Source organism: Protopterus annectens, chromosome 11.part0 (genome assembly GCF_019279795.1).
Source record: "Protopterus annectens isolate FY-2018-M chromosome 11.part0, PAN1.0, whole genome shotgun sequence".
NCBI lineage: Eukaryota > Metazoa > Chordata > Ceratodontiformes > Protopteridae > Protopterus > Protopterus annectens.
In genome coordinates, this window is record NC_056745.1 from 339972998 (window position 1) to 339993427 (window position 20430).

Here is a 20430-nt window from a genome sequence, read left to right on the forward strand (position 1 = left end):
ATACACTTCTGATAACTCGGATATCTTTGCTTAATATGAAAAATACATGTTTTGCGAAAATGTAGTTGTTTCCCTTTATTTTATTCATTTTATGCAATTCTGACTTTATTTCAAACATTTTCCATAGTAATTCAAATATTTTTATCAATGTCGTACATATTGGTTTATACGAATATCATTTAGAATGGTTTGTATGCCTCGTTTCATATTTTGCAAATAAGAAATAGTGCTGAGCAAGTTTTAATATCTGAAATTTGTTTCTGGCCTGTTTTGCGATGTATGCAGATTGTAAGGATGATTCACTCCTCTATATTCTACCAGTTCCAAGTAAGTGCCTTAAAGTCATTTTAGCCATGCCACCTCTAACATCATGCCCTTTAGACATGCCGCTTCTGACACCATGTTGCTTGTCCTTCTCTAACATAGATGACAAGCAGGCGGGGTATTTGGTTTAGATGCTTTAATACATAGAAACATATCAGGATGGATAGCAACATCATAAAATATGAACAAAGACAGACCTTACATGCATATATGCTTACATCTCAACAGATAACTACAAAATGGCAGTCAGGCTCCCATGTGCTCAGTATTTATACACTTGTGCAAGCCCTTGGATAGCCTCCTAAAAGTACACACACACACACACACACACACACACACACACACACACACACACACACACACACACACACACACACACACACACTGATACAGTTATTAGCAGACATCTTCTACTTTTATTAACTGGGTGGATATTGTGGCTTGAAATATGAAATGCTGACATATTGCATGCCCTAGACTAGGAACTTTGCATTACTTTGTTATGGTTTGGTCCTCTGTCACCTTCCCCAGAATACTGACACACCCTTGTGTTGTCACTGAAAAAAACTGTCCATTAAGATCTCTGTCTTCCTCCATGCCTTTTGTCTTACATGAAGCCATGGTGGTGCTGTTCTAGTTGAGGATCCCTTTTGCCACCAACTTTAGTTAATGTTTTCCAAGTAGACCTTGTCATTGAGACCCAGATGACTTTTTATGTCTTACTGATTAGCAGAGACCTCCATTAACAATTTTTTTGCATAATTTCTGCATAATTTTTTATGCCTCACTCAGGTTGCATTAATTTTGCATTCAAATTTTATATTTTCTTTGTCTTTAATTATCTGTTTTTTTTTATTTCTCACTATGTGACTTAACTGTTTCAGAAAATGTACTGTTACAGAATAACAGTTAAAGAACCTAACAATGTTAGCGCTACCGCAGGAAACTGCTTCTTCCTGTATGTGTAAATGGCTTACTGTTGTTGGTTAAGTGTTGAGAATATGTTGTACTTTGTGTTGTTCTTAGTTCTCTTGGCCCACTAAATGGGGTGAGGGAGATGGGACAGATGTCTTAATCACATTGGGCTGTCTCTGTGACTGATAAAATACTGATAAAAAATGTTCAGAAAATTAACTCTGTGCTGTCGTTACTGGAAAGTGTTATGTAAGAAGTGATATAGATTTATAATATGTATGCTAAATATTGCACTTAAGATGTAACCTTTGAAACATAATTATTGTAATATTTGCAGAGGGCTACATGCCATTCCAGATGAAGAGGTCATTGCCATGTATGAAGGTTCACATGTCCCTTTGGAACAAATGAGTGATTTTTATGGACAAGTAAGTTAAATGTTTATGCATTTTCAATTATTTATTTCCTGAAAACAATGTGAGGTCTTTGGTAGAATGGTATTCAAACTAGAATGCGTAATTAACTATCCCGGCACAATTTTTTTAAAGTCTTGGCCTATATTGTATCTGTCTCATTTCCTTCTCATGACTGAATGAGTGCCATTTATAGTTTGTAACGACTAGGTCAGGACAGGTTAATTATCACAATGCTTATAATTTTTTTAGGTCTTCAGGCAGACCTAACAATGTGATCAAGTGCATAGATCACTTAAAAGGTTCACAGAGCAATCTGTTATTGTTACTCTACTACCTGTCAGTTTTTTTTTTCTGACAGTCAGGAAATCAGAGTATTTGTCAGGAAATCCGGTTATGGTGAGTATCTGGGAGGTATTTTGTATCATTCTGAGAGTACTGAAGTATATTTCCAAAAATGTTTACTGTTTCTTTTGGATTTATCTTCATTTATGCATGTGTCTGCTTATACGTGCATGTGCTCGGGCGCGCGCGTGTGTGTGTGTATGTGTGTGTGTGTGTGTGTGTGTGTGTGTGTGTGTGTGTGTGTGTGTAGGGTGCTGAATTGTATATCAGTGTATATAAGATCAGCAAGTTGCCCATAATTTCTTTCACTGTTCATAACAGGCAATCATCATTGTACAGAATGTACTGAATTAAGTGGCTATCTGGTCTGGATAGGATTGTGAAAAGAAACACTTTGGTATTGTGGCACACTGACTACTGTTGCCATCTCACAGTGCTTATCTCCCTGTCTGAGTCCTGGCTCTGACTCCACTTATGTGTCCCTTGGGTTGTATTCGGGTGCCAGCACCCCAAATGCATGTCATATGTGAATAGATGTTCATACAGTTTGTCTGTCGAAAGCATGCTACATGTGTGTGTGTGTGTGTGTGTGTGTGTGTGTGTGTGTGTGTGTGTGTCTGTGTATGTGTATGTGTGTGCATGTATCTTTTGATAGACATGGCTTGTCAGGGGCAGTGCCAGTATGCATATGTGAATGTGTGTGTGTGTGTGTGTGTGTGTGTGTGTGTGTGTGTGTGTGTGTGTGTGTGTGTGTGTGTGTGTGTGTGTGTTTTAATAGACTTCGATTGTCATGGGCAGGACCAATATGTGTGTGTTTGTGTGTTAAACATTATATTGGCAGGTGTGTACAGGACCAATATGTGTGTGTTTGTGTGTTAAACATAATATTGGCAGGTGTGTACATAAATCTTCAGGGAAGTAAAAAAAATATGACATAAAATGCATCACTGACTGTATATTTATTTATTTATTTATTTTACATTTGGTTACTGGGAAAGTCTGACTGGACACGAGTCCTTTTTCAGTAGAGGCCCGGGGAGAAACTCTCCACATATAACAAAGCACATACAACGTAAGTATTATCGATTATAATTTCACAGTTACAGAAGTAACACATTTTCCTTTTACATCGATACCCAGATACAGAGCAAGATACTTTCATAATACATAAAACCATAATGGTAGTGATCAATTAAAGACATTTGTAACAAGGTGAGTTGAGAAGCCATTGAGTTTGAAGGCTGAAGCTGTAAATGTGAAGCTGGTGGGATAGTTTAGGGTAGACTTTACTGTTAGAATAATGACACACTTTAGGTAGATAAGGTAGATGACAGGTAGGAAAGGTGGAGTAGAAGCGATAGAGAATATTCTAGGGTATAGGCATAGGACAAGAATGGATAGCAGAAGGAAGAGAAAGAGTTTCAGGCAAAAGGGAAGATTGAATGCCTGATAAAAAGGTGAGAGAGGTAATCCTGTGTGACCAGAGGTCTAGCCTGGAGAGTTACAGTTACATATCCAGTTGGCTTGTAAGTGCGATTTTAGGGATTGTGTGAATAGGGTTAAGGAGGAGATTGCAGTTATGTTAGTGGGCAAAGTGTTCCACTTTTTTGCTATGGAATTAGGGTATAAGGAAGATCCAGCAGAGTTGTAAGGTCTAATGATTTGCAGGAGAAGTTTATTATTGGAGCATAGGACTCTAGTACTGGAGTATAGATTAATAATGTGTTTGGGGATGTCATTCCTGGCTTACTGGGCTCCTTTACATGGGCCCCACTTAGTCTAAAACTGACCCCAGTCAGAGATGAGCACAGAGTTTGTGTGAGGGCTAGGGATAATATGGTCATTATTTCTTTAATTTTAATTTTCCAGTGAAATATCAGCGAAATGGCAGATGTGTGCACAGAAGGTCACTCTAGCATTTGTCTTGGCTGGGGACAGTGTGGCAATTACTTTAACTTTTGGATAAAATAGTTCTCAGAAAGCACTAACTGTTAAAAAAAATCAGTTGTAACAAAATAAACAGAATAGTTCATGACAAAAATAAAAATGTAATAATGCCTTCACGTACAAACGCTTTATTAAGTAATTTCAAAAGGCTCCAACATGCACTCCTTTTATAAAGTAATTAGTTAATTTAGATTTAGCATTAGTCACATAATCAATTATGCAAGCTCCTCTGCTTTAAAACAGGCTTAAGGGATCAGGACTCATTAATTCCAGGTATATTTAGTGCATTAAGTCTACTAATCCATTCATACCAAGATACTTCTGTTTTATTCAGAGTATCACCCCTCCTAATACCACCAAAGGGTCTATATTATATCATTGCAATACAGAGGAATGAATTAATGTTAGTGTTTTTGTTTTCACTGCATTCAAAATTGAAATTAAATGTATGTACAGGTGGCTGTTTTCCTGGGATAAGAGAAAGGAGGCATGCTGCATATGTACAGCTGACAGCAAGAGGCTGAAATATGTTGCTGTCTTGTATTTGTTCTTACATTTTCATCATAGTTGTCTCTAAAAGGGTACACATAAGGTGTCTGTCTTTTGGGGTTAGGCTGGAGGAGGCACACTGTGTAGATGTATGACAAAAGTAACTTGAAATATATGACCATGGGCATTTGTCATTTCATCCCAATCTAGCAACAGGGAGACACACAGAAAGAGACTATTTTTGCAGGGGGCTTAGGGAAGAAGGCAGCCATCCCAGATATAATTTATGTGCCCTCACAGGCATTTTCTTCTATTTTATGGGTAAATACTGTTCACTTTATTGGCAACTACTGTTTCATTAGCCTTGACCATAATTTCTCCCTTACAAGAAAAAAATAGTCATGATTTTTTAGGGCCATCAGTAGACCAAGGGTTGTGGAGAAAAGTGCTAAAATGCACCTAAGATAATTTAGAATCACTTAGCTTCTGACAGCCTTGTGGCCCTCAGATCCCTAGCACAATTATTTTTTTCTTCACAGTTACTACAGTACAGTGTTGGCCAGTTAGGATGTCTTGTTAAGATGTAGGAAAAAAATGAATAAAGAGAAAGTGTGAGAAAACAAAAGTTCTCTGGGTAGTATGAGGTGCCAAGGATGGCAGAAAAACAGGGGAGCACTGGAGTGTGTGCCAGGGGACTAGCAGCTAGTGAGTAGGGAGTATCATGGAACAATTTGCCTAGAACTGCATCTCATCTAAGGCAGCCCATGCTACCATTGTATGTGACAGTTAAACACTGATGCTACTGGGTGTGGCTTGCTAAAAGGGTTGTGGCTACCCTCAGCAAGGCGTGTGTTTTCATTATGCAGTGAGTGTGGCTTATCTGTCAAGAACCAGAAGGATGCAAAGGTGGCATCGCTATTACAAATGCACACCCTGTGCTGAAAAGACTGCCATCTCCTCCCTCCTTATTTTTCCTGCTAGCAGTGAGGACTGATTGAACCTGCTAGAGATGCTGCTTTGATTTCATGTCACCTTGTTCGTTTCTTACTAGGGTTTCAGTGTCATCATTCTGCCTAACATCTGTGAGAAATGCAATCAGTTTTAGTAAGGCTTATTGTGTATATATTGCAGTCTCAGGAGTGCTGGTAAGGTACGGATAGCTGAAAGACCAAATTTATTTTTTTTTTACATTTGTTTACTAGGAAAGACCAGCTGGGTCAAAAGTACTCATTTTCAGCAGAGGCCCTGGGAGAAAAGCTCCAGCATCAAGTTTACACAAGACAACACATAGTTTATTTAGTAAAAAATACATTAGTTATAGTAGAACAGACAGTTTACATTATAGTAGCAAATTACATTATAGTAACATTTGTAATTTTAAGGAAAGTAAATAAGGTGGGAAGAAATAGCCAGGGAATTGTTATGGCTAGGCTTGTATAGGCCCTAGGGCTGATAGCCTAGTACCAACCTATGAACCTATGAACCTATGAACCTATGAACATAGGTGAGAGTGGAATAAAATACAGTTACCTTATATCTGAGAGGATTTAGAAGTGGACAGTGTACTTTTCATGTAGTTGGAGTGATTAGTGCACTCTGCAGAAACCAACATTAGTTAATGGTATAGAAAGAATAAGAGAATGGGATGGCTGAAAGTAGAAGTAGAAAAAAGGAACAGTGAGCAGCTGGAGAAAATCTAGAAAGCAGAGCATAGGTAAGACAGTGATAGTGTAAAATATGTTAGGAATTTCATCCAGGTTTGTGAACAGGGGCATATCCAGGATTTAGTAAGAAATTCTTTTAGTGTTTGCTTAAAGGTCAATGTGTTTGGGTTGGATCTTCAAGGTAGGGTATTCCATTCTTTGGGCACTGAGTAGGAATAGAAACTTTGTCCTGCTGTTTTATTGGCTTTGTAGATTTGGAGAAATGTATTATCTTCTGACCTAAGCAGTCATGGCTTATGTATTATTTTATGTGCAAATAAAGTTACAAATAGCTAAGGTGCTGTGAGAGCTCTACTCAGTGACTTGAGGACTGAAAGTGATGGGTAGAGCAGGTTGCACTACTTGCAAATTTAGCAATTTTTAGTTTGATTCAAGTTTTAGTTTTAGAGAGGTGTTGAGATTTTATAGAATAGGAACACCATGTAAGAGTGAGGGTAACAGATAGGTGGTGGCCAGGGTAATTTTAGTGGATGTGTGTAAGAAGTTTCTTATGATTTTTTTATGTTGTTCTGGATATAAAGATCAAAGTTAAGCATGTTCCCTATTGTTATTCCTAAGAGTATAGTTTAGGGTACTGCTTCAGTTATGGTAATTTTCTGAGAAAAGATTGTAAATGTGTATTTCTGTAGATTAAGTGTTTTGGGTAAAAAGGAGGAGTTTTGTTGGGTTGAATAATAGATGATGTTAAGTTGTCAATCTCGCCTTCATTCTTGCTGGATGGGTTCGGAGCCGATCCTCGGCACTAGCTTTAGCTCGAGAACTCCTTTTACCAGCTCGAGGCAACCCTATATCCCATGATGCAAGGCGGAACTACCTCAGATCTCGTTTGCCGCTTAGCGAAAGAGGTCTCCTTTGCCAGCTGAGGTAAGTTTTTCTTGTTAAAAAAGAAAAAAAGTTTAGTTAGGGGTTAATTTCCCTTCAGTGTTAGGTTAGCCTGTATTTAGTACAGCCCACCCTATTCCCTTCCTTTTTAAACTTTTAAAATAGTTTTTCAGTTAAAGTTTTAGTCAGGCCTAGTTCCCCAAGTTATTCCCTTCCTGTGTGTCTGTGTAGGGATTAAGTTGTGTGTTTGTGGGGACTGTTTGTGTATATCCTTTTAGGATGTCTAGGGAAGGCAAGGTCTCAGGCTTCAAGAAGTGTGACCAGTGCTGTCAGAAAATGTCCCTGACAGACGGTCACACTTCTTGTGTGTATTGCCTGGGGCCTTTGCACCTGCAGGACTCCTGTGGCTTGTGTGATGCCTTTAGCCAGAGAGTCCTGCAGGAAAGGAGGAACAAACTGATCCTCCGAGGTTTGTTAAAACCTGAAGGTTCTCCTCTAAGCAAGGGGCAGGAAAACCTCTTAAGCCACAGGCTCAGGCTACAGTGTCCAAGCCTCCTCGGTGGCTCCCGATATCGGCTCCGGCTGGAGCCGATGCTTCTTCTGCTAGAGTAGTGGGTTCGGTGCGGCCGGCTCCGATACCCTGACTACTGTTGCCTTGTCGGCTCGGCTGGAGCCGACACTTCATCAGCATCGGGCCGAGATCCTCGGCTCCATCTGGGGTTCAAGGGACTTCGGCTCCGATGGCTCCGGCCCGTAAGAGATCCCGGTCCCCTTGATACTAAGTATTCACTCGGCTCCGGGGTCTCCTCTTTTGTCGGGCGGAGCCATCGGAGCCGATCTTGAGATCTTCCAGGCTGTCTGACCACGATTTGGAGAGGGTGGTAAGCAGGCTGTTGAAGTCTCAGGCACTGGCCCAAATGCTCCATAGCCCGTCTCAGCAGACTTGGCTACAGCCCCAATTCTTGAGATTCCTCCTCCGACTCCACACCAGAGTTTTGGGACAGAGACTGTTTCGATGCGGAGCCGATACATCCTTCGCTCCGTCATCCTCGGCTCCGATCTCCTCCTTGAGACTTTCCTTGGAGGGATCCGGTCGTCGGGTTTCCACTGTCGGCTCCGAGGGGCTAGTGGCATCGGACCCTTGTCCGACCCGCTCTCCCTCTCGGAGCTTGGTAAGCTCGGCGCCGACATCGGCCTCGAGCCTTCTCTCTCCTTGGAGCCGACCATTCCTGTTTCTTCGAGCGGTGTGTTCAGGTCTCCCGGGAGAGGAGCCTTTGAGGTGATGAGGAGTGTCCTGGCCTCTGAGCCTGGTCAACGGTCTATCCCTCTAGCTCCTCCCTCATCAGTGCCTGCAGATGCCTCTTGCCAGCCTCTTGCTCTCAGGCCCAGGGATCCATCGCCCCAGGTTTCCCCACTGGGAATTTCCTCCTCTTCCGAGGTTTCTCCTGACCCTGCAGGGGAACCCCTCGGAAGAGGACGTAAGAGGAAACACACAGACTCCCTGAGTCTACTACATCTGATACCGACTTAGATGAGTCGGAGGGTTCGGTCCCCTCTGAGGATGTCTCATTTTCAGACATCCTTGAGCTCCTCAAACAGAGGGGAATTGGCCTCCATTGACCCCTCCGAGGATGAGTCGGTATACCTGGAGGCTTTGGATCCCGACCCTCCACCTCCTGGGTGTCTCCGCCTTCGACCCACTCATGCAGGTAGTGGCTCGGAAGGCGTGGCTCCAGATTCTGTGGAACCTGTCCCAGGAGACCATCCAAGTTCATCACGGCCCCTTCGGACAAACAGTTCCTGTCCAAAGGTGTCTCTGTGGGCGCTATGGTGGTGGCGGCCACTAAGAAGGAACTGGCGGATCCTTCAGTACCTGTTCATCCTCCTAATAAGGATTCTAGGACCATGGACAGGTATGGAAAGCGGATGTTTTCTTCAGCGACCTTTGCAATGCGTTCGCTGAATTACCTTTGTCACTTCACCAGGCTTCAACGAGATATTCTCAAGGAACTGGGAGAAGTAGTCCAGGATCCTTCAGCTGCTGGGGCTCAGGAAAAGATTGCCTCTCAGCTAGCTATCCTGAATTGATATCTAACTCCTCCATGCGGCTCATATCTTATGCAGCCGATGGAACGAGCAGGCACAGGTGTTGCTCTTAGGCGCCAAGCCTGGATGCGGCTGTGTAATTTCGGACCCCTTTAAGGCGTCCTTCACCAACACCCTTTGACGGTTCGGCTTTGTTCGGACCTCAGGTGAAGGATACTTTGACCAGATGTGAACAAGGCGGTAAAACTCTTTCTGCCGTTGGAGTCAGTTTTCCACTCCTTCTAGACCATATCCCAAGGGTCAGAAGGGTGGGAAGATGTGGTTCCGTAAAGCCCAAGGAGCTACACGGACACACGTGGTCAGTTTACCCCTAGAGGCAGAGGGGTAACAATAATAGGCCCTAGAGGCAGGGGTCCTCAGAACCAGGGCAACAGGGAGCCTCTTCCTGAGAAGCCCTTTCAGCATCCCTGAGGTGTTGCCCGACTGTCCACCCTTGGAGGCAGTCGGAAGAATTTCGCTGTACCCAGTAGCCTGGCAATCCCTATCACAAGAGAAGTGGGTACAGTCGATTATATCCGAGGGTTACAGAATTCCCTTGAAGGTTTCGTACCTCCACAATCCCTTCCAGACATCTCACCCGGTCAAAGGGATTTGGCAAAACAGGAAGTTTCAAAACTCCTGGGAAAAGAGCCATCCAAACAGTGCCGGCAGACCAAGTAGGATCCGATTCTACTCAAGATTCTTTTGGTCCCCAAAGGACGGAGATTGGAGACCAATACTAGACCTAAGCAGACTAAACAAATCTGTCAAAAGGCAAGATTCGGATGGTCACGCTGCAATCCATTCTGCCCTTTCTGGGCAAGGACAACTGGATGTGCTCGATAGACCTTCAGGATGCGTACTATCATATAAAGATTCACAGACGCTCCAGAAGGTTTCTCCGCTTTCGGCTGGGAGCCAGTCATTACCAATTCAGAGCACTGCCCTTTGGCCTCACTTCAGCCCCAGAGTGTTCACCAAATGCATGGCGGTGGTCACAGCTCACCTGAGACGTCGAGGATTCCAAGTGTTTCCTTATTTGGACGACTGGCTCCTCTCCGCCACCTCCAAGGATCAGCTTCGGTCCAGAGACTACACCTTACAGCTTTGCAAGAGTCTAGGAATTTCGGTGAATTTTGAAAAATCCTCTCTGCTGCCTTGCCAATCTATCACCTTTATAGGCAGAGTTAGATACCGTCAAAATGTTAGCCAGGCTAACAAATCAAAGGATTCTGGACATCCAGAAATTTGTTCAGCTTCTGTTACAAAGCAACAAGGTCAAAGCCAGGTTTGTCTTGAAGGTTCTAGGCCTAATGGCTGCAGCCATTGTTCTTCTTCCACTAGCTCGCTTCCACATCGGTCTCCTGCAGTGGATGTTGTTCACGCAGTGGTCGTACCACGATCTGCCCATGAGACACGAGATCTTAGTGACACAGTCTTGCAGGGCTCATCTACGATGGTGGGTATCTTCCCCTCTTCTTCATCAGGGCCAACCATTTGTTCCCCCTCCTCCAGTTGCCACAGTCACCACGGATGCCTCTCTGATCGGGTGGGGGGGCATTATCAGGGCAGGATGGTCCACGGGACGTGGCAACCCATAGAATACCACCTGCACATAAATGTCCTGGAGATGAGAGCAGTGCTTTTAACGTTGCAAGCCCTCGGCGACTTTCTTCCCACAGGGACTATTGCAGTACAGACGGACAACATGTCCGTGGTCTGGTACATCAACAAACAGGGCGGAACCAGGTCCTATCCCTTATGTCGAGAAGCTCTCAGACTTGGGCAATGGGCGATCTCTTCTCAGCGGTTTCTGATAGCAACGCACATCCCGGCAGGTCCAACCTATTGGCGGACAGGCTAAGCAGATCTATTCTGATGCCTCACGAGTGGTCTCTCAATCAGTCTGTAGTGGATCAGATTTTTCTGAAGTGGGGCACCCTTGTTGCGATCTTTCGCTACCCCTCAAAACAGCAAGTGCCCAGATTACTTCACACTATTTCCTCTTCCAGGCCAACCCTTGAGAGACTCTCTAACCCAGGATTGGCCTCGGGGACTTCTTTATGCTTTTCCTCCCTTTCCATTGATTCCACAAGTCATTCAGAAAGCCACCGTTTGAGAGCCAAATTGATCCTCATTGCTCCATATTGGCCTCGACAAATTTGGTTTCCGTCTCTACATCATCACCTTCTGGTGCAGCCCTGGCATCTGGACCCAGTTCTGGATCTTTTGATCCACCAGTCGGGTCAGCAGCACCGAGCCATTCATTCTCTCAACCTCACTGCTTGGTTGCTCCACTTCCTTCCCTAGCCAGGCTACCAATGATTTCTGACTCAGTCAGAGACATTTTAGTGTCTTCTTTAAAGTCGTCCACTAGAACTGTTTATGCTAGCAAGTGGCGGCGTTTTCTATTGGGCAAACGCCAGAAATATTGATCCTTTCACGCTCCTATACATTCTGTTTTGGATTTCCTGGCGGAGGTTTTTCATTCGGGATCGTCATCTACAGTCAAAGTACAAATGGCTGCTATTTCCAAATTTCATGTTGGCTTGCAGGACAATAACATCATGTCTCATAAGTTATGCAAAGCCTTTTTGAGAGGAGTTTTTCTCCTAAAACCGCCTGTGAAACATCCTCCTCCGCAATGGGATCTGAACTTAATGTTGGCATCCCTAATTCTACCTCCTTTCGAACCGTCTGCTACGTGTTCTTTAAAGTTATTGACATGGAAAACTATATTTTTGCTGGCTGTTACTTCTGCAAGAAGAGTTTCTGAGATTCAGGCCCTCTGTATTCGTTCACCTTATCTGGTGTTTCGTAAGGATAGGGTTTCACTCAGAACTAACCCTTCCTTTCTTCCCAAGGTTGTATCTCAAGCCAATATTAACCAATCTATTGATCTACCAGTTTTCTTTCCTAACTATTCTGACAGAGCTGAACAGAAGCTACATTTTTTGGATGTTCACCGTCAGCTCAGGTACTACTTACATAGGACTAAACAAGTTAGAAAATCAGACCAATTGTTTGTCTCCTATGCAGGAAACAGGTTGGGTCTTCCAGTATCTAAAGTGACCTTATCTAGATGGTTGACTTCCACCATTTCCTATGTGTACTCTCTAAGGGGCAAACAACTATCTTCTAAGCCAAAAGCACATTGACCAGGAGTCTATCCACTTCTGTAGCCTTTCAGGATAGACTTCCCATTGACACTATTTGTGCAGCAGCTACTTGGGCCACGCCTCATACCTTCGTGTCTCATTACAAGTTGGATTTGGCCTCCAGAGATAGGGCCAGTTTTGGTTCCACTGTTCTCAAGAGTCTGTTCCATTGAGCCACCGGGATACAGGTGCTAGGGACGCGGTCCCATCCAGAAGAATGAAGATTGACAACTTAACATTTAGAAGTTATGTACCTACCATAACGTTCCATGTTAGTTGTCTTCTCTCGCCTTCTTTCCCCTCCCTCCTTCCCCTGGCCTGGACAGATCTTGGAGAGTTCCTATTAGATTGCTTCCTCTGGAGCATTGTTATGAGGACTTCTTTTAGGAACCATGGTTCCTAATTATATTAGGATAAGTCTTTAGCAGGGTTAGTTAGCTGCCAAACGAGATCTGAGGTAGTTCCGCCTTGCATCATGGGATATAGGGTTGCCTCGAGCTGGTAAAAGGAGTTCTCGAGCTAAAGTCGGACGGGGATCGGCTCCGAACCCATCCAGCAAGAAAGAAGGCGAGAGAAGACAACTAACATGGAACGTTATGGTAGGTACATAACTTCTAATTAAGTTGTCTATCTCGCCTTCATTCTTGCTGGATGGGTTCGGAGCCGACCTCGGCCACTCTAAAAGCTCGAGAGTTGGTTCCACCGCTCGAGGCTCCCCTTATATCCCACAATGCTAGGCGAGTTACAGATCTCGTTTGCCGCTATCGAGGTTGGTTTTCTACCGGTTCTTGGTAAGTGACTTTTTCCTGTGTAATTTAGTCTATTAAAACCCCTTTAATTTTAATATCTTTACTTATTTCCCTTAGTTTAGAAATTTTTATCCCCTTCTAAAAATTCCGTTTTTCCCTCAAGAACTTTAGGTTCTTCCCTTGGGCCTTTGGCCTTTTCTCTTCCCTAGGAGTGTGTGTATTATTTTTATTAAAAACCTAGTTAGTGGTTTTATTATACTTTAAACTTGACAGGGTGTAATTAGTGTGTTTGTGTGTGTGTTTGATTACACCTTTTAAAAAAATGTCTAAGGAAGTAAAGGTCTCGGTTCAAGAAGTGTGATGCGTGCTGTCAGAAAATGTCTCTGACAGACGCTCACACTTCTTGTGTCTACTGTCTGGGACCTTTGCACCTGCAGGACTCCTGTGCTGTGTGCCATGGCTTCAGCCCCAGGGTCCTGCAGGAAAAAAAAAAAATTGATATTAAGGGCTTACTCAAGCCAGCGGATTCCCTTGCTGTCTCTACTGGGAAGCCCTCCAAGGCATCTAGGTCTTGGCTCCGACAACTGAGCGAGACCTAAGGTTTCTAAACCTTTGCCTTCATCGGCTCCGGCTGGAGCCGATGAGTCTCAGTCCACAGTTTCTGTGGTTCCCTCGGCTCCGGCCCGGGCCGAGGTATTAGAAGTTCCCGTGTCGGCTCCGGCCAGGCCTCGGAGCGGACAACTAGGAAGAGGTCCAGGTCACCATCTCTTGGCTCCGTTCATTCGGCTCCAGGATCTCCCCTGCTGTCTGAACGGAGCCAGAGATCTCACTCCTCTAGGTCATCGAGGCTGTCGGATCATGACCTTCAGAGGGTAGTGAGTCGACTTCTTAAGTCCGAGGCACTGGCCCAGATGCTTCAGAGCCCGACTCATCAGTCGATGCCTGCCCGTCCATCAATATATTCCTCCTTCGACTCTCTTGAGCTCGGGCCGGGTCGCGGAACCGAGACTGTGATAGCGTCGGAGCCGATACAATTGTCTTCGGCTCCGTCGGCTCCGATTTCTTCCTTGGAAGAATCTCGGCCGACTTCCTCGTCGGCTCCGAGGGGTGAGTGGCATCGGACCCTTGTCCGACCCCTCTCCCTCTCGGTGCTTGGCGCTGGTGAGTTCGGCTCCGACATCGCCTCGGAGCCATCACTGTCGGTGCCGAGGGGGTTCTTAGCTTCTCGGGCGGGACCTCTGGCTCTGCCTGAGAGGGGTGCATTCGAGGTCATGCGGAGTGTGTTAGAGCCTGGCTCTACTCCACAGTCGGCTCCGTCTGCCCCTCCCTCTACAGTTCCTCAGGTTAAGTCGACTCACTCCCTCATCCCGGACCGCAGAGAGCCAGCTCCTCAGGAACCCCCTGTGGGGATTTCATCCTCTTCCGAGGCCTCTCTTGATTTGGCAGAAGAGCCCCCTCGGAAGAGGAAGTGTAAGAGGAAACACATTGACTCACCTGAGTCCATCACGTCAGACACAGATTTGGATGATTCTGAGGGTTCCCGTTCCCCTTCTGAAGATGTCTCATTTGCAGACATTCTGGAGATCCTGAAACAGAGGAAATTGGCCAGCCCTCAACCCTTCGGAGGACGAATCTGTGTATCTTGAGGCGTTGGCTCTCGTCCTTCCACCTCCTGGGTGTCCCCCCCTTTGACCCCCTCATGCAGGTGGTTGCTAAGAAGGCGTGGACGGCTCCTGATTCAGTGGACCCCACTCCCAGGAGACCCTCCAAGTTCATAATGGCGCCAGCAGACAAACAGTTCTTAACGAAGAGAGTCTCTGTGGATGCTATGGTGGTAGCTGCTGCCACTAAGAAGGAGCTAGCTGATCCTTCAGTACCTGTCCATCCACCTAACAAGGAATCTAGGTCCATGGACAGGCGGATGTTCTCGTCAGCGACATTTACCATGCGGCTGAACTACCTGTGCCATTTTCGTCTTCAAAGGGACTTGATCAAGGAAGCGAGTGAAATGTTAAAGGACCCTACAGCTGCGGGTTTCAAGATAAGATGAACACGCAGCTGGCTACCCTTAACTCCATAACCAACTCCTCCATGCCTTCTTTCTTAGCGGCTGATGGAGCGAGCAGAGCCAGGGACAGGTGTGGCCTTACGTAGGCATGCCTGGATGCGGCTATGCAATTTGCGGACCCCTTCAAGGCGTCTTTCACTAACTCCCGTTTGATGGATCATCCTCTTTGGTCCTCAAGTGAAAGAAACCTTGACTAGGTGCGAAACTGATGGCAAGACCCTTTCTGCCGTCGGAGTCCGTTTTCTACTCCTTCTAGGCCTTACCCCAAAGGCCAGAAAGGTGGAAAGATGTGGTTCCATAAACAATCTCAAGGGACTTCGCCTGACGCAGAGTCGTTCGCCAGAGGCAGAGGCGGAATAACAATGGTAGACGCGGCCCTAGGGGCAGGGGGTCCGCAGAACCAGGGCAATCGGGAAGCCTTCCTGACAAGCCCTTTCAGCATCCCTGAGGTGTTGCCCGACTGCCCATCTTCGAGGCAGTCGGGTCACTGTACCCAGAAGCCTGGCTATCCCTGACTCAAGACAAATGGGTACAGTCCATCATTTCAAGGCTATTCTATCCCCTTTCTTCGCATTCCAAATCAGTCAAAAAATCCCTTCCAGATGTTCCACCGCTCAAAGGGATCTAGCGGTTTTGGAGATTTCAAAACTGCTTGCAAAAGAGCAATTCAGCCAGTTCCAGCAGACCAGCAAGGATCCGGAATCTACTCAAGGTTCTTTTTAGTTCCAAAGAAAACAGGGGACTGGAGACCAATTTTGGATCTCAGTATCTTGAACAGATCAGTCAAGAAAACAAGATTTCGGATGGTCACGCTACAATCCATCCTTCCCCTTTGGGCAAAGGAAACTGGATGTGCTCTATAGACCTTCAGGATGCGTACTATCACATAAAATGAACAGGCGCTCCAGAAGATTCCTCCGCTTCAGGCTGGGAACCAGTCATTTTCAGTTCAGGGCCCTGCCCTTTGGTCTCACCACTGCCCCCGGTGTTTACCAAATGCATGGCAGTGGTAGCTTCTCACCTGAGACGACAAGGATTCCAGGTGTTTCCATATTTGGACGACTGGCTCCTCACAGCTCCCACCAAGCATCTCCTTCTGATGGCCAGGGATTACACTTTTCGCATTTGTCAAAAGCTGGGTATTTCAATAAATTGCGAAAAGTCTGTTTTGTATTACCTACATAGGCGCAAATCTAGATACAGTAAACATGTCTGCGAGACTAACACATCAGAGAATAACAGGCATTCACAAACTGGCATCACTCCTTTTCAACAACAGAATCAAAGCCAGGTTAGTTCTGAAAGTGTTGGGAATTATGGCAGCGGCCATACCTCTGCTTCCATTAGCCAGATTCCACATGCGGATCCTTCAATGGATGCTATTTACTCAATGGTCATACCAGCAACTTCCAATGTCTCACACCATTATGATCATAGCGTGCAAGAATCATCTTATGTGGTGGATGTCTTCCCCTCAGCTCTTGTTGGGAAGACCTTTGTTCCACCCTCCGGTTGCTACTCTGACAACGGATGCCTCCCTGATCGGGTGGGGGGGGCATTATCAGGGCAGGACGGTCCAGGGCACATGGCAACCAAACGAATGCCACTTGCACATAAATGTTCTGGAGATGAGAGCAGTGCTTTTAGCGTTGCAAGCCCTTCAAGACTCTCTTCCCTTGGGAACGATTGCAATCCAGACAGACAATATGTCTGTAGTGTGGTACATCAACAAACAAGGCGGAACCAGGTGATAGTAGCTGTGTCGAGAAGCACTCAGACTGTGGCAATGGGCGATTTCTTCTGAGCGGTTTCTGATAGCAATGGACATGCCCGGGAAGTCCAATCAAATTGCGGACAAGTTGAGCAGAGCTATCCTCATGCCTCACGAGTGGTCTCTGAAAGACTCTGTTGTGAGAGAAATTTTCCTCAAGTGGGGTCAGCCTTGCTGCGATCTTTTTGCTACTCCCCAAAACAGCAAGTGCAGAGAATATTTCACTCTATTCCCTTTACCAGGCCAACCCAGCAGAGCCGCTCTGGCCCAAGTTTGGCCCGGGGACTTCTGTATGCATTTCCTCCTTCCCACTAATCTCTCAAGTGATACAGAAAGCTATCGCTCAGAAGGCCTCATTGATCCTCATTGCTCCTTACTGGCCTCGACAAGTGTGGTTCCCCTTTCTACATCGATTTCTTTTGGAGCGACCGTGGAATCTGGACCTAGTTCCAGATCTTTTGATCCATCAGTCGGGTCAGTTTCATCGCTCCCTCCCCTCTCTGAACCTCACTGCTTGGTTCCTCCAGTTCCAACCTTAGCCAGGCTTCCTCAATTATCTCACTCTGTTAGAGATATTTTGATAGCTTCCCATAAATCTTCCACTTGGAAGATTTATTTGAGTAAGTGGAAACGCTTCACATATTGGGCTCAAGGAAAGGACATAGATCCTTTCACTGCTTCCATCCAATTAGTCCTTGATTTTCTAGCTGAACTCTTCCATGCAGGTTCATCTCCTCTACACTTAAAGTTCAATTGGCAGCTATTTCTAACTTTCATGTGGGTATTTCTGAATCTGCCTTAATGTCCCACAAGCTTTGCAAAGCCTTTTTGAAAGGAGTTTTTCTTCTCAGACCTCCTTTAAGAAATCCTCCTTCTCCTTGGGACCTAAATTTAGTTCTTGCTTCTTTGATTCTTCCCCCTTTCGAACCTGCAGTCTCCTGTTCTTTAAAATTATTATCATGGAAAACTCTTTTTCTGGTAGCTATTACATCAGCTAGAAGAGTTTCAGAGCTTCAAGCACTCAGCTGTCGTCCTCCTTATCTTTTGTTTCATAAGGACAGAGTATCCTTACGAACTAACCCGTCCTTTTTGCCTAAGGTGGTCTCGACGTCAAATCTAAATCAAAGCATTGATCTACCTGTCCTTTTTCCAGAATACTCCAATAGGTCTGAACAAAAGTTACACTGCCTGGATGTTCACCGTCAATTGAGGTACTACTTAGATAGAACAAAACAATTCAGAAAATCTGATCAGCTGTTTGTCTCCTATGCGGAAAGCAGAAAGGGACTTTCAGTTTCAAAGGTATCATTATCCAGATGGCTAACATCTTTGATTTCCCTTGTATGAAATTAGACACCAAAAGCTGCCTAATAAACCTAAGGCCCATTCCACCAGAGCTTTGGCTACTTCTTTAGCCTTCCAAGACAGACTGCCTATTGACACCATTTGTGCAGCGGCTACTTGGGCTACTCCTCACACTTTCATTTCTCATTATAAGTTGGATTTAGCTTCTAGGCATAGAGCTAACTTTGGTTCCACTGTTCTCAGGAGTCTGTTCCGTTAGGCCACCCGGGACAAGGTGCTAGGGACGGTCCCATCCAGCAAGAATGAAGGCGAGATAGACAACTTAACATATAGAAGTTATGTTCTTACCATAACGTTCCATGTTAGTTGTCTTCTTCTCGCCTTCTTCTTGCCCCACCCTCCTTCCCCCTGGCCTGGACAGACCTAGAGGAGTTGTGATTGTGACCTCTCTTTCTACCACCTCTTTTCTTAGACATATGCTTTTGTGCATATTTCCTGGTTCAGGATGTAGGTCACCCTTCTTTCTTCCTGTTGTTAGAGGTGGACTCTGTTTACAGTTATATTGTTACTGTTATAAGCTGGGGTTAGCTTACAAACGAGATCTGAGGTAACTCTCGCCTAGCATTGTGGGATATAAGGGGAGCCTCGGTGGAACCAACTCTCGAGCTTTTAGAGTGGCGAGTCGGGCGAACTCGAACCCATCCAGCAAGAAGAAGGCGAGAAGAAGACAACTAACATGGAACGTTATGGTAAGAACATAACTTCTATTTCAGAATTGCTAAGCCAAGATTCAAAAGATGAGAAGGATTCCTGAGCTGTATGTTCAAGCTGTGAGAGACTATTAGCAGCGCAGGTTATAGTAGAGTTGTCTGCATACTGAATTAGGGAGCCATGCTAGGATGAGGTATGAAAATTATTGATGAAAATATTTAAAAAAATAAAGGACCCAGAATGAAACCCTGAGGAACACTAGTATTTATTAGATAAGTATGGTTCAAGAGAGCCTTTCAATTTTACAGACTGCTGCCTGGTGGATAGGTAACTGGAAAACCACTGAAGAAAAGAGGTAGAAAGACCTATGCTAGAAAGCCTATTATAGCAGTTTGGAGTAGGAAACAGCATCAAATGCCTTTGCTAGGTCTAGGAATACTGCTGATTTGTTTGCCAGAATCTGTTGCTGTATTTACAGTTTCTGTGAAGGAGAGTAAGGCAGTTATTGTACTGGGAGCTGGCTGAAAGCCATGTTGACCTAAAGACTTAAAGCAAGATCTTCAAGAAAAAACAAACCATCCTGACAGACATCTAGCATTAATAAATTATACGATAAGTGAAAGAAGCTGCTGTCTAAAAATAAAAAAAGTGAGATCCCAGAACTGGAAGAGCACCCTCCTCAGCCTAAACAAGCAACAAGACAACTCATAAAATCTTCAAAGAGCAACTATGAGAAACATTTAGCAACCATAGCCAAGGATGAAAGTAAGGCTTTCTTCAGCTACGTCCATAACCTAAAAGGTAGGCCTCAGATTTGTGCTGAACTAATAGTGGATGCCGTCACACACACTGACCCTGCAGAAATTTCAAACTTGCTAGCAGACAAGTTTGGTGAAAATGTCACCCCCTATTCCCCCCAAGCATACCACAAACCATGTCTTCATCATCTCCTCCTCACTGCATGTCCAAAGAGCAAGTCACCAATACTCTGTCTAAGGCTACGAACATAGCTTCCATAGGACCAGATGGCATTCCAGGCTGCATTCTTAATAGTCTAAAACAAGAGCAAGTTTTGTAGTTGAATACTGAAATTCTTTTTGTCTTTACTTGTTTTTTGGCTTAATTACATAGATATCTGAAGTTTCATAGCTGTTGCTTGGTTTTATTCTTAGGTCAATTTTTTCATGCTTTGTCACACTCGACCATTAGTTGTTTACTTTGCTTTGATAGCCATGGAGCACGGTTGCATGTGATTGTTTTTGTTCTAAGGAGGGCTTTGCAATTGAGGATATCTAAAAATATTGTATTAAAGTAGTTTACTGCATCATCTAGTGGCATAACTTTTGGGAAAGTCCACTCCGCACATATTAGTATATTTGTGAATGAGTCTTGGTTGAAATTGGATAGGTTGCGAGTGATTTTGTATTGATGTCCCTTTCTTCTATGAGAAATTATTCTATTTGTAAAGGCTGGAAGGTGGGAGAGTACTTATATTTAGTAGTGTCTTCTAGAATCCAGTCAAGGACAGATCCCTTATTGGAGTGTTTTGTCATATATTTTTGCTGTAGAGATGAGTTGAGAGAAGTTATAGAGGTTTATGTACT

At 44.6% G+C, this 20430-nt stretch overlaps 1 protein-coding gene across 3 annotated transcripts in view; it reads left to right on the forward strand.

Moving 5' to 3' along the window:
- The window catches only part of NT5DC3 (5'-nucleotidase domain containing 3), a 968426-nt gene that overhangs the window by 370783 nt on the left and 577213 nt on the right, over nucleotides 1–20430 (forward strand). For all 3 annotated transcript variants that reach the window (XM_044087848.1, XM_044087849.1, XM_044087847.1), the window contains exon 5: nucleotides 1577–1667. In XM_044087848.1, coding sequence (XP_043943783.1) covers nucleotides 1577–1667 — 91 coding nt within the window. The remainder of the gene's footprint in view (nucleotides 1–1576; nucleotides 1668–20430) is intronic.